This window comes from Herpailurus yagouaroundi, unplaced genomic scaffold (genome assembly GCF_014898765.1).
Source record: "Herpailurus yagouaroundi ecotype Mexico unplaced genomic scaffold, PumYag 216, whole genome shotgun sequence".
NCBI lineage: Eukaryota > Metazoa > Chordata > Mammalia > Carnivora > Felidae > Herpailurus > Herpailurus yagouaroundi.
The window spans coordinates 7,649,237-7,663,399 of NW_024412447.1; the positions used below are offsets into that span (position 1 = coordinate 7,649,237).

A 14,163-nucleotide genomic window follows, 5' to 3' on the forward strand; every position below is an offset into this window, starting at 1 on the left:
TTTTTGGGACAGAGAGAGACAGAGCATGAACGGGGGAGGGGCAGAGAGAGAGGGAGACACAGAATCGGAAACAGGCTCCAGGCTCTGAGCCATCAGCCCAGAGCCCGACGCGGGGCTCGAACTCACGGACCGCGAGATCGTGACCTGGCTGAAGTCGGACGCTTAACCGACTGCGCCACCCAGGCGGCCCCAGAATTATATTTTTAAATGCACACCACTAGATACACCGGATCACAACAGAGACCAAGGAAACTGAAACATGATGATCAAAACATGAGAAAAACAAGTTTGTGCCACAGGAATGAACGTGTTTTCCTTATTTACGGGGTAGCGTGGCAGGCCCGATGGCCACTGGAATACTGAAGCCCTGATGGGCAAAAAAAATGCAGCTAGGACATTCCTGAATCTTCTGGGACGGGCTGGGAAGTCTCAGGTCCTGCTGTGACTGCTGGGCCCTGTCACTGTCAGAGGCCAACTGCAGGTGGAGGTGAGTGACAGTAAGGTCATTTTCTTTTCCACAGAAGTTCCCAGATCCCTTAATGTTCAATCTACAGAACCTGAGTTTTGCACGCACGCGCTAGAGAAAAATAGCTAAGTGAGAATTCAGTCTCAGTAAATTAGAGGAAACCGTGATGAACAAGAAACAGAGACCACGATGCCTTTGTCCTCAGAGCCCAACAAGGTACCCTCGTCCTGCGGTCAGCCCTGCGTCCCTCACCCCTCATCCAGGAAAGAATTGGGGACATAGTTAGGAGAAAGGGTGTGAAAGAGCTCAGAACTACGCTGGGGGCTCTGTAAACAGGCCCTGTGAGTGCCCTTGAGAACAGAGAAATGTTCAAAATGGAAACTGGAGTGGGTCCAAGAGCGGGGTATGGGCGAGCTGCATGGGTGGGCAAGCTTTACAGAGAAGACGCTGGGCCTCACCTCGGCACTTGGTATTCCCCTCGGCGGCCTCGAACCCTGGGGCACAGCTGCAGCCCGTGACCGGCTGCTCGGCCCACTGGCCATCCTCCCGGCAATAGAGGCTGGGGCTGGGGCCGGGGGTGGGGACGGCGTCAGCCACACAGCTCCCCGCCACGGGCACCACAAGCTCCCGAGGCACAGTCTCCGGGAAGCGGGTGAGGTTCACGGTCAGCTGGGCGCACTTCTTGTAGAAGAGGTGCAGGGACAGCAGGGCCATGCAGGCACCCTGGTCCTGGAAGGCCAGATAGAAGCCAGCCTTGGTGAGTGGGCCCAGACGCAGCGTCTTCACGTTCACCTTCCCGGTTGCCTCGGCCCCAGGGCGCTTCCGGGTCAGGTGCTCAGCAGCCACTGTGTCCACCTGCCAGGAGCAGGGAGAGACTCATTGCCAACTGTCTTCCACTCCCCGAGGGCCTGGGGGACTATTTTCTTCTTTCCAGCTCACCCTCTCCCTGACCACCTCAGTTCCTGTTCCAGAGCCTTCTCTCCACTTGCCTGCAGGCCCCAACATTACCCATTAATGCTTGCTGAGCTCCTATGATGCGTCCAGCCTCTGTCCTGCACGCCCCCTTTCTCTTCACTCACTCACCCTACAGACATTTATCAACACCTGCTCTATGACAGGCCCCTGGACTCGGAGCCGAGGAAACAGGAACGAAGGAAACAGAGAAGTTAAAAGCATGATGAGATCTGTAGCTCGCGGGAGACCCCAGGGCAAAGGCGTCCCGGGGGAGTCGAAGCTTGCAAGACAAGTAGGAATCGGATGGAAGGTGCAGAAAGGAGTCTCTGAAGGGCAAGGTGTACTCGGAGAAGGTGGGAAGTGGCAGAGGTGGTCTAGACGACCCCCCCCCCCTGCCCCGGAGGTCCTGGGGGCAGCTCAACTACACGTGACTGCTCCACCCAGCCAACCACCTTCTTCCCTCTCCAGGCTGCAGCATCCTGCTTCCAGGCCCCAGCGCCCCCGCAATCCCCCAGGGCCTCGGAAGCTCAGCCATTGCCCCTGGACCACAACGGGCCTGCCGCAGTCCCACACTGGCCGGCGGCTGGGTCCCGGGCGCCCGGGTACCTTGATGTAGGGGTTCTCCATCCAGGCTGGCGTGAAGGCTGTGGCTGTGTCAGCATCGCTCTCGAAGTAGAAGACAGTGAAGGTCTCCTTGCAGGAGCGCCCGGCCCGGGTCAGGGACAGGCACTCGAGCATGGTGAAGCGAAGCGTGGCATACACGTGGACAGCTCCCCGGCGCGGGACCCAGCCGGTGCGCAGCCAGTGGGCCAGGCCCGGGGCCCGCTGCACGTCGCACACCTCGTAGGTCCGAACGCTGTGCTGCTCTTCATCCAGGCCACTCAGCTCCTCCCACTGTGGGGAGAGTGGGGGGAATCAGCTTGGGGGCTGCTTGGGGGGGTGTCTGTGATAAAGCAAGGAGGGGCTCAGGCTGCTGTGATCTGGGGGCTGGCGGCATGGGAAGCAGGCCAGCACAGGTACCTCTTGTCCCTCCTCCTTCGGTGTCCCTCCAAGCCCCAGCTCCTGGGCCTGCCTCCTACCTGCCCCTCCACCTGAGGGAACGTGACCCACTTCAGGTCTGCAGTTTCCAGTTTCGTGTTCAACAGGGTCTCTAAGACAGACAGACAGACAGACAGACAGACAGACAGACAGTCAGCACTGGGGGAGACACCAGGGAGACCAGATCCCTGGGAACTGACTGAGGCAGGTGGGTCCTCTGAGCTCCAAGCTGGTGGCATTGGGGCTGACTGAGCCGAGAGATGAAGAGGGGAGCAAGTCCTGTCCTCTGCCACCCTGTTTCTCATCTCTTTATTGGAGTGCCAACCCCACCCCTAACAGCTGGCAGGCACCGGGCTGCCCCCCTCCGAATTCCCTGATCTAGGCTTCTGAGAACCGCTCTGCCCTGAGGAAAGGGGAAGAAGGCCAAACAGCTCAGACAGGGTTAAACTAGAACCCCGACCTGGCATGACCTGAGGGAAGAGAACCGCAGGCAGGGGGATACCCCTCCCTACAGGGCCTGCCTCACCTCCACTCACAGTCCCTTCCTCAAATCCAAAGTCACTGCCTCCCTCCCTGCAACCCCATTCCTGCTCCAGGCTCCCACCTCCTTTTGGGACCAAACACTCCAGTCCTTTAGATCCCTGAAGGTGGTACTCAGCTGCCCAGGCCCAGCCCTGCCACCACCACCCCCTGCCCCCACCTCAAGAGCTCGCTGCTGGCAGAGGAGGAAGTGCTGGAGGCCAGGACGCTTGGGTTCCCGCCCTGGCCCCTGCCTGCAGAGGCCTCACATCTGGATTTGGTTACGGGAAGGAAAAGGGGAGGAGATTTTAGGGGTGTGTGTATGGAGGGGTGAACACACCTGGCTCCGCTCCGCTCTGGTCTCTGGGGAGGGGCATGGGGGAGGGGTGGGGCTCTGGCGGAAAGGGGGGATTAGGAGAAACATCACAGCCCCTGGCAGTGGAGGGTAGAGGGAGGGTAGGGGAATCCCCTGGGAGGCTAGTGCCATGTGGGAGGCCCCCAGGGGAGCCAGCAGCACACCTGGGACCAGGTTCCCCCTACTCACCCGCCTGCCTCCCTCTGACCCTGTGGGGGCTGCAGGGGAGAAGGGAAGGTGGGTGGGTGGGGCAGCCTCCTCCCAGGGGCCAAGTGATGTCCACGGAGGGCAAGGGGTCAGACGGGACCCCAGCCAACCCGAGGTGAGGCCCGGGCCCCCGGGGGTGGCAGGAGCCAACCCGGCACGCTGGGGACAGGATGCCCGGGTTCTGGGAAGGGGGTGGATAGAGGCTGCCTGCCGTCTCCACCCTCCATTGTTCCAGCCTGGATAGTGTTTTCCTGTCTCCAATTTACACACTGTCTGTTTCAGGGCTGTCCTCAGCGCTCTGAGAGACTCACTTTCTCTCCTCCTATCTCAGGCTCAGAGGGCCTGCCTCAATCTGTCAATTCTCTTGCCTCTCACCTCTCTCCTCCACCCTCCGTCCACCTCCATTTCTGTCACTATACTCCCCTAGGTTTTCCGTCTCCAGCCTTTCACGTTCACTGGGGCACGTGGCCCTGGGCAGGTTATCTCACTCTTCTAAGCCTCAGTCTCCTCATCTGTAAAATGGGGGCAACAATCCCTCCCACAGCAGGGCTGTTGTGAAGGTGAAAATTTAGCGCAGGCCTCAGGCTGGGAAGGAACTTACTTAGCAGCATGAAAACATTCCCCCTTTCTCCTTTGCCTCTTTCCTTCCCTCTCGACATGCTTTGCCCTGGGGCGTATCTCCCCACTTTGTCTTCCTTTCCCTCACTCAGTTATTTCCCCTTCTCTCTCGGAGCCGGGCAAGGGTTCCCTCTCCCCCTCCCCAGCCTTTGATCCCCAGCCCAGAGCAGCACTGCCCAGCCTGGGGGAGAGGGGTTTCCAACTGCCTTTGATTCCTCCTCCTCAGCAGCACCCCCCCCCGTGACCCCCCCCCCCCCACCGCCAGAGACCCTTTTGATTCCAGGCAGTGAAGGGGGGGGAAGGAGGCAGCTCATTGAAAGGAGATTAGGGCCGTAGGAGGAGGGTTTATAGGGCTCTGGGCTCGGCTCCCCCTCTAGGAGATGAAGCGAGGGAAAAGACTCCTGGATGAAGAAACATCTGGGAGGAACACAGAAAAATCAGAAATCTAGAGAGATTGGTAGCTATTAGGCTAAGTTCAGGTGACCCGGGGGCTGTGAAGGTCAGTTTGTGCTGGCCTGTGGGGTTGGAGAAGGGGGCCTAGGCAGGACTAGTGCAGGTCTGGGGTCTAGACGGCATTTAAAGGGCTGAGGTGCAGCCTGGGGAAACCAGGGAGGGGGCCTCACGGCAGCAGAGGCAGTGGCTTTGAGACAGATTTGGGCGTTTGGAGGGTGAGTTTAGAAGGTGGCCCAGCTGCCAGAGGCCAGGGGAACTGCAGGATCAAGGTGTGAACGATGAGGAATGGGGGTGGGGGCAGTTTTCTGGCCTAGCATTCTGCCTGGTCTACAGTTGTTCCTCCAGAAACGTTTCCTCATGTTTGGCAGAGGTGGGAAGAGGGACAGAAGCTTTGGAGACAGTTTGAAGGTTGGAGGAGGGAGAAAAGGAAAGGCTGCCAAGAGCGTACGGAATCAGGGTTAAGAATTTGGGAAGCTGGGGCAGGGGCAAGTCCCGGGACGGAGCTCCACTCCTTCTCTTTCCCAAACAAAAGAAAACTCCACTCCCCGCTGGGCCGCCTCCTCCCCGCCCCCCGCCCGGTCTAGCACTATTGGTCCGAAGTGCTCAGGGTTGGGGTGCCGGAGTAGGGGCAGACCGAGGCCGCCTCCCTCACTCCGAGGCCCAACTTTGGGGGCCCCTGGAGTGCCGGGGTGCCCCCTGGGAAACTCACCTTCTAAAGCCGCGACGAGCGAAGCCCAGCAAAGCAGAGCCCGGAGCTCCATGGCGCCGCCTTTCTCGGGTTGGATCCGATCCGAGTTTGGGGGGCACTAGCCCCCCCAGGTCGGACCCCCCCCTCGAGACGGCAGACACCGACTCCCCACCCGGGACCCTCGGTCGGGGCCCTCAGCGCGGGCCCATGCGGGCGCGCTCGGCACAGGCACCAGGCGGCGGCGTCCAGGTGTGGCCCCGCGTCCCCGCCGCGCGCGCGAGCGGGCGGGGGGCGTCCTCGCACTGGCTGCGCCGGGCGGGCGCAGAGCGAGACGTGGCTAGAGTCGGGGTCCCTCCGGGGCCTCGGGGTCCCGCCCCGGCTGGCTGGGGGTGGGCCGGCCGCTCGCGGTCTCCCCCCCTCCCTGGAGTGGTGCTGCTCGCGCGCCGGGCCGGGTGCGCTCCGAGCCGGCCGGGAGGGTGGGAGCGGAGCGGGGGACAGAGCGGGAGGGAGGGAGACTGCGGCGCGGGGCCGGGCGGGCCGGGGCTGGGCCGGGTTGGGAATGGGCCGGGCGGCGCCTGGCCGGGGAGGGAGGGGCGCGCGGGGGGGGCGGGGGAGCTCCCCCCTCCCCGAGTCCGGGCTCGGCGTGGGGGCCGGGGCGCGCTGATTGGAGCGCGCACTGCTGAATAATTCATGAGGGAAGCAGAGCGGGACGCCGAGCGGAGCAGGTCGGGAAGTTGGGAGAAAGTTTGGAGAAGGGGGAGGGGCGGCGGGCGCGGAGCCCGGGGACCGCCCAGACGTGCGCGGTGGCCGTACGCCCTGACGCGGACCGCGCGTGTCGAGGCCGGGGCCCGGGGACCCCCGGGGCAGGTCCGAACCCAGCACACGGCAGGCAGCGGAGAAACACACCCAGCAGCAGCACGGAGGGCCGCCCGGACGTGCGTGGAAAAGTGCACTACTCACTCGAAGCCCGCTCCAACCTTCTTGCGGACTTTGGATTCTACTCCTGGATGCGCCCACTACTCCATAGTTGGCGCAGGGGACCATGTTTGGGGGAAGTTTCTGAGGATGGAGGGTGGCGCATTGGGCTCCCGAGACAGCGATCGCTGCTTAGATGACCCTGGAGCGAACGTTCACACAATCACTCAACAAACATTAGGTATGGGGACCTGCTGTGCGCGCAACCTAGCGAAGTGGGGCAACTGGGTTGAGATGGGGAGGAGTATAGAAAAAAAGGAAGCAGGAGTAAATAAAAGGTAGGTGGGACCGAGAGTAAAGAGTCTGGATGGATTCCCAAATCACCATCTTCACTCTCACTGTCGCGTTGGGGAGAGCTCATTGCCGCCCGCAGCCCTGACCCCTGGGGCTGGGCCGGGGCTGCTGCTGTCTTTCCAGAGGCTGTTTCCTGTCTGGCTCCTGGGGGCCCTTGGGATGGCTGGGAGGGCCCTTCCTCTCTTTGCCGCCTCCCCACCCCCATCCCATCAGTTAGAGGGGAGGGTCCAGGAAAACAGTGCTCCTCCCACCAACCCCCTTATAAGTCAGGTCACCTATGGGGGGGGGGGGGGGGCGCTGCAGGAGTCCGCCAGGGAAGAGCTGGAAGGAAAGGGTTTAACTCAGAAATTTAAGGGAGACAGAGTCTGGAGTTGCTGAGGAGCCGAGAGAGTGAAGGAACACTCCTTCCTGCCCAGGACGTTGGGGAGGGAGGTGGATGGAGGGGGGGTGAGGAGACTGCCAAGCGCTTCTAACCCCCCAAGAGGACAGCTAGGCCTGCAGTGACCTCTTGTCCCAGCGCACTTATCTTCCGGCCACAAGTGTGCTCCCCACACCCCTGCCCTTCCTCATGGCCCTGCCTGGGTCCTGCTCCGGGGTGGGGGGTCACGGAGGGCAGGAAACAGCCGGCTTGGCTGGAGCCAGGCAGACCAGGCCAGGGCCAGGAATCCCCTCCTCCCTCCTTGATCCAAGCCATATCTCCCTTCTCTCACTCAGCTTCTCCTCCAGGTTAAACACCCACCTCCTCACTCGGAACACACACACCTTTCCCTGCTTCTCACTACACACTCAAATTCTTTCCTCCAAAAGTTATGTCTCTATCTCTTCCTGGGCTCTGTGCTCAACCTCCTTGTGCCCTTGATTGCTTGAATTGTCTCATTTGGTTGGGACCCCTGATGGGGTGGGGGGTGGATGGCTTGAATGGTAAAGAGAGACCCACACAGATGCACAGAGAAATGAGGCAGGGGGGAGTGAGGGCTGATGAGACAGAGGGGTGCAGCTCACTGCAGATTCGAACCCTGTATTTCTGACCCCTGAGAACCAGGCCCCCTCAGCTATAGGGAAGAGAACTCCGATAAGAAAATACCCAGTTGAGGGGTGCCTAGGTAGCTCAGTCCGTCAAGTGTCCAACTTCGGCTCAGGTTATGATCTCATGTTCATGAGTTCAAGCCCCAAATCGGGCTCTGCGCTGACAGCTCAGAGCCTGGAGCCTGCTTTGGATTCTGTCTCCCTCTCTCTCTTCCCCTCCCCTGTTCACATTCTGTCTCTATGTCTCAAGTATAAATAAATATTAGAGAAAAAGAAAACACCCAGTCGATCCCTTATCATAGGGTCCTCAGTCCCCACCCCGCCCATCATGTAAGCCAGTTCCCAATATCTAATGTATACCAGTAAAAGAATGAATAATGGGGCACCTTGCCGGCTCAGTCAGAAGAACCTGCAATTGTTGACCTCGGGGTCGTGAGTTCAAGCCCCACATTGGGTGTAGAGATTATTCAAATAAATAAATAAACATAAAAAAACAAAAAAATAAATAAAGGAATCAATAAAATAAAGCTGTTATTAAGCATCTGCTATGTGCCAAGCGATCACTGTGCTAGTTTGCAGATTTGTAAAGCAAGGCTCCTGGCCTCAAAGATCTTCTAATGGGGCAGGAATCCCATTATTTCCCCTTTCCTTGGAGATGATATCTGAGCTTTTCACTCCAATGCTCAGGAGTGTCTATCCTGTGAGTGTGAAGTCATTTCCTCCACCCTCCATCCACCCAGGACTACTTCCTAGCAAAGCTAATTCAGTATCTACTGTATTACATTATGTAAGTGAGCAGCCAAATCACTACTTGGATGGATGCTTGTGGAACAGACCTGAGCAAATCTCGGGTGCTCCTTCCTTCATTATTAGAGTGCTTCACTGCCCTCTCACCCCAAAATTAGGTTGTCACCCCCTGTTCCTTGCCTATGATCATCGCCATGGCAGTACCTGTGTAGAGCATCCCCACCCCAACAGCTGGTCGGGCTTTTAAATTTTATTTATTTATTTATTTATTTATTTATTTATTTATTTATTTTTAAACGTTTATTTATATTTGAGACAGAGAGAGACAGAGAATGAACGGGGGAGGGTCAGAGAGAGAGGGAGACACAGAATCTGAAACAGGCTCCAGGCTCTGAGCTGTCAGCACAGAGCCCGACGTGGGGCTCGAACTCACGGACCGCGAGATCATGACCTGAGCCTAAGTCGGACGTTTAACCAACTGAGCCACCCAGGCGCCCCTAAATTTTTTATCTTTAAGTATATATCTCTATACCCAAAGTGGGGCTTGAACTTACAACTTCAAAATCAAAAGTCACGTGTTCTACCAACTGAGCCAGACAGGTGCCCCAGGTTTCCTTTTTGCTACCCACATCATGACAGTTATTTGGCGCAGTGTTGGAGTTAGGACTTTCCCTATATGTAATAAACAACAAATCATCCCTTTCACTGAAAATTCTAGAAATTGTCATTCCTCCCCCCATATCCCAGTGCCCTTCATAGGGTACACCTCACCCTGTCAAGTCTAGAGTTAAGTTTAGTGGAAGCCCATGACGTTTAAGCTTCCGCACCCCTCACCTGACTGCCCCTCCCACTGTCCTGGTTAATGAGTGCCATCAATTTAAACAGTTTTTAAGGTGAATTCCAGCACAAGAATGTTTGAAATAGCCTGAAATCTTACAGCCCTTACACAAAGGGAATTTGGTAGAGGTTTCAACATTGCCAATAATGAGTTGTAAACCTCAGTGAGATCTTTATAAACTTTCAATAATGAAAGAAAAAAAAAGTCAACTGGCCATAATAGAGGGAAGATGGAGACAAAGAGAAATAGAAAGTAGTATTACAGAGTCCTTATCATATGATGAGGTAACCCCAGTACACAGGTAAGAAAAAGGTAGGACATGAAAGTATTATACAGATGTGTTGGGCAATTATTTACTACACCTAGCCTGTTTTTCTCGATTTGGTAGTATTTTTTTTTTCAACGTTTATTTATTTTTGGGACAGAGAGAGACAGAGCATGAACGGGGGAGGGGCAGAGAGAGAGGGAGACACAGAATCTGAAGCAGGCTCTAGGCTCTGAGCTGTCAGCACCGAGCCCGATGTGGGGCTCGAACCCACGAACCGCGAGATCATGACCTGAGCCGAAGTCAGAAGCTTAACCAACTGAGCCGCCCAGGCGCCCCCGTGATTTCTGCATTTAAGCAAACATTAGCTTTTATACCTAATTTCAGCTTCACAATTTTATTTTCTTAAGGTGGGTTCCCCATGTTATACAAACTTCAGGACTCACAAAAGCTGAATCCACTCCTTGTCTGACCACCAGACATCTTCCCAAACTCATCATATGTGAAATTGTAATAGACACAAGTGTAAAAGATTTTATAAATTTATTAGTGATTGTATTTTCATTGTTTGTGGTCCCAGGTTTCCTAAAAGCAGGTACAATGTGTGTTGTGCTCAACGCTAAGTCCAATGCAAGTCTGGCCCATGTACATACTCAGTAAATGTACATACTTATTCCTTTATTAACTAGTCATTCTTTAATTCACTCAGCATCTATTAATTAATTAATTTATTTATTTTTGAGAGACAGAATGAGACAGAGCATGAGCAGGGGAGGGGCAGAGGGAGAAGGAGACACAGAATCTGAAGCAGGCTCCAGGCTTCGAACTGTCAGCACAGAGCCCGACACGGGACTTGAACCCATGAACCGCGAGATCGTGACCTGAGCCGAAGTCGGACACTTAACCAACTGAGCCACCCAGGCACCCCAACTCAGCAATTATCATTATTCTAAGTTTATTTATTTATTATGAGATAGCAAGTATGTGCACAGGGGAGGGGCAGAGAGAGAGGGAGAGAATCCCAAGGAGGCTCTGCACTGTCAGTGTAGAGCCCTACTTGGGGCTCGAACCCATGATCCACGACATCATGACCTGAGCAGAAACCACGAGTCATCATTTAACCGACTAAACCACTCAGGCACCCCTCAACAATTATTTATTGTACTTTTGCTATGGAACAGGACTGGGAACACAAAGTCATCCTTGACAGCCCAGGGGAAGAAACAACCACGAGACTTCAACAGAACCCAGGAAGCTATAGTGTGGAGCATAAGTAGTGGCATACAGAGGGTCCTATGGGATCCCAGGGGGAGCACACGTAATCCAACCTGCGGGTTCAAGGTGAACTTTCTGGAGAAGATGATGCTGTCTGACTGGAGTCCTAGAGGAGATTGGGGGAAAGGTTGCTTTAAAGGCAGAAGGGGGCGGTGCCTGGGTGGGTCATTTGTTGAGTGTCTTACTTCAGCTCTGATCTCACTGTGGGTTCAGGTCCTGCATCGGGCTCTGTGCTGACGCGTGGAGCCTACTTTGGATCCTCTGTCTCCCTCTCTCTCTGTCCTCCCCCCCTCAAAAATAAATAAACATAAAAAAAAAAAAAGGCAGAAGAAGAGCAAAAACAAGAGTGTGGACGTAGTGAGATTGTCCCTGTGCTGCCAGAGTTCAGGACACCAGGGTGTAGATTCCCAGGACAGTGACAGTGGATGAGCTGGTGACATGAGCAAGGGCCAGCCTGACATCACAGGACAATCCTGGAGTGCAGGCTTGTCCTGAACACCTGGGGAACCACTGAAGGGTCTGAGACAAAGAGGCAACCCTATCGGATTTGTGTAGAAAGACCCCATGTGTCCAACTTTGGAGAGTAGATCGAAAGGGATCAAGACTGGGGCGCCTGGGTGGCTCAGTCGGTTGGGCATCCGACTTCGGCTCGGGTCATGATCTCGAGGTCTGTGAGTCCGAGCCCCGCGTCAGGCTCTGTGCTGACCGCTCAGAGCCTGAAGCCTGTTTCAGATTCTGTGTCTCCCTCTCTCTCTGACCCTCCCCCGTTCATGCTGTCTCTCCCTGTCCCAAAAAATAAATAAATGTTAAAAAAAATATATATGAAAGGGATCAAGACTGAAGGCAGAAAAACCATATGTAGGTCTCCAAATGACAGTAAGGGCTTGAAAGGACAGAAGTATGTGCTCACACGTGAGAGCTGGTAGGTCTTGGAGCCTGGCCATGGGAGTGGGGGAGACTGAAATCAAGTATGGTTCAAGTGTCAGACTCTGGCAGCTAGGTAGGAGCCAGGGGACTGGAGCCACCAGGGAGGAAGGTGTGGCCAGGTTGAATTTGAGATCCCTGTGTATCATCCAGAACGCAGGTCCAGCAGTCAACCATACAGGCATTCAGGGGCAGCTTTTTGGCAGGAGATACAGGTTCAGGGGTTACTGGCATATGATGGTGATTGGAGCCTGTGCCCAGTGGGAGGGGGGTTGGAGGAGACTGTAGATTGGAAAGATGGAGGAAAGCTTTACACTTCACTATTTATTTATTTATTTATTTACTTATTTATTTATAAAAGCAAACATTACCATATTTAATTCATCATAAGAACCCTTAGGCAGGATGGGCGTTATTCTGACACCCACTTTATTTTTTCCTTTATTTATTTATTTATTTATTTATTTATTTATTTATTTAAATGTTTTATTTATTTTTAAGACAGAGAGAGACAGAGCATGAGTGGGGATGGGGCAGAGAGAGAGGGAGACACAGAATCTGAAGCAGGCTCCAGGCTCTGAGCTGAGAGCACAGACCCCTACGCGGGGCTCGAACCCACGAGCTGTGAGATCATGACCTGAGCCAAAGCAGGATGCTCAACCAACTGAGCCACCCAGGCGCCCCTCCTTTATTTATTTTTTAATGGTTATTTATTTTGAGAAAGGGAGAGCGCAAGCAGGAGAGGGACAAAGAAAGAGAGAGAGAAGAGAGAATCCCAAGCACGTTCCGCACTGTCAGCGCAGAGCCATACGTGGGGCTCAAATTCACGAATGAGATCATGACCTGAGCCGAAACCAAAAGTCAGACGCTTAACCGACTGAGCCACCCAGGGTGCCCTTCTGACATCCACTTTAAAGATGAGACGGGCTCAGGTTAAGTGAGCCGTCCAATGTACTTGGCCAGTAGTCAGCAGGTTGGCTGACTCCACTGTGGCACTCAGCATACAGGCTGGCCTTCCAGCCCCACCCCCAAGGACCTGAAGGACAGCGATGTCCTTTTCCTCCTCCTTCTCTCAGCCAGGCCAGCCAGAGGGCATCTCCCCCCTTTGCCTTGCCCTTATCTTCTAGGAAGGACTGGCAGAGCTCACACCGGAAGCTAAGGCTACCAGAGGGTAAGAAATTGGTGAGAAGGGAGGGGAAGGAGCTGAAGACTAGAGCTAGAAGGGAGAGGTGGAGGAGGAGTGGTAGCAGGGGAGGAGAGGTATCGGGAGGCTCATTGTCCCAGCTGGGAAGTCTTTTGTTTCCTCTCTTCCCTTGGCAGCCTGACAGGATATGAGGCCAAGCCCCCTCTCCATGCCAGCATCCCCCCACCCACAGAACGTGGCCCTTCCCTTACCATTGTGTCCTTGACAGGAATGGGGGGCAGGGGCATTGGCTCTAGGAGGGAATATAAGTGGCTGGGGGGCTAGGCTACTAGGGTCCAGAAGGGACAAGAAGACCCTGGGGGCGAGGGGTGGGGGTGCTGGTTCATGAAGCTTAGCAGAAAAAGCTTTGTGCCTGGGGAGAAGCAGGAAGCCAGGCCTGGGTGGGGCCAGCACAGAGGGTAGCAGGTCGGGCCAGGGGGAGGTAGGTTGGGCCCCAGAGGACATGACGCAGGGCTTCAGGCCTTTCCCAGCGCCCCCCCCCCCCCATTCCAGCCTGTGGGTCTGAGAGCTCACCTGAACTGCACTGTCCCCCCCCCCCTCCATTCCCAAAAGTTGACATCAACCCCGCTAGGGCAGTTGGGATCTGGCAGAGCCCAGGAAACTCAGGTGTCCTGCCCGGGGCCCTCCACGTCCACTTCGCTGGATTCCCTCCCTTCTCGGGATCCAGGGGTCTGGCCTCCCACTCTGGTCCTCCAGGAATCCTGGAATTTCATCCCTCCCCTCCGCTCCCTCCTGGACCATTTTGCTCCATCAGCTGTTCCTGCAGGAAGGGCGCCCGCTCAGCCTCGCCTCTCTTCCCGAGCCTTTTGTTTGCTGGGTCTGCAGGAAATTGCAGGGGCGGTGGCCAAGGGCTCATCTGCCCCTGGGGCCTGGGGGAGGGGGTACGGATTCACGAGACTTAATCCTGGGGAGCTCACCCCGCGCTGCGGGGTCGGCGGGGGGGGGGGGGGGCGGGCGGGATTGTGGATCGCCAGGGAATTCACATTTAGGGCCTGAACTCTGAGTGGGGCACCTGCGGAGTGGATTAGACGTCCTTGGCCCCGAGAGGCAGTCCGGGTGTGTTCGACGGTGCCCAGAACTGGAGGCTGGACTGACACTGTGAGGTCACTTAATAGGTTGACCGAGGAGCTTGCACCAGGGGCGAAAAACCCAGATATTGAATCCCAGAACCTCGTCCTACACGCCTCGGATGACAGCGATCCCAAGCAGTGGGGAAGCAGCAGTCAAGCCACACCAAGCATCTCCGAGAATGAGCTAATGCCTTTCTCCTCAAAAAAAAAAAAAAAAAAAAAAAAAAAAAAAAAAAAAAAAAAAAAA

General features: G+C 55.7%; 1 protein-coding gene across 2 annotated transcripts in view; it reads right to left on the bottom strand.

Moving 5' to 3' along the window:
* EPHB4 (EPH receptor B4) overlaps positions 1–14,163 on the bottom strand; it is a 32,510-nt gene that overhangs the window by 11,995 nt on the left and 6,352 nt on the right. Inside the window, exons 1-4 of one of the 2 annotated variants that reach the window (XM_040456013.1) lie at positions 5,320–5,847; positions 2,500–2,570; positions 2,027–2,314; positions 925–1,321 (exon numbers count right to left, since the gene is read on the bottom strand). In XM_040456013.1, coding sequence (XP_040311947.1) covers positions 925–1,321; positions 2,027–2,314; positions 2,500–2,570; positions 5,320–5,371 — 808 coding nt within the window. In that variant the 5' untranslated portion in view covers positions 5,372–5,847. Of the gene's footprint in view, positions 1–924; positions 1,322–2,026; positions 2,315–2,499; positions 2,571–5,319; positions 5,848–14,163 lie in introns of those variants that run through there. The other variant, XM_040456014.1, reaches the window with a different exon arrangement.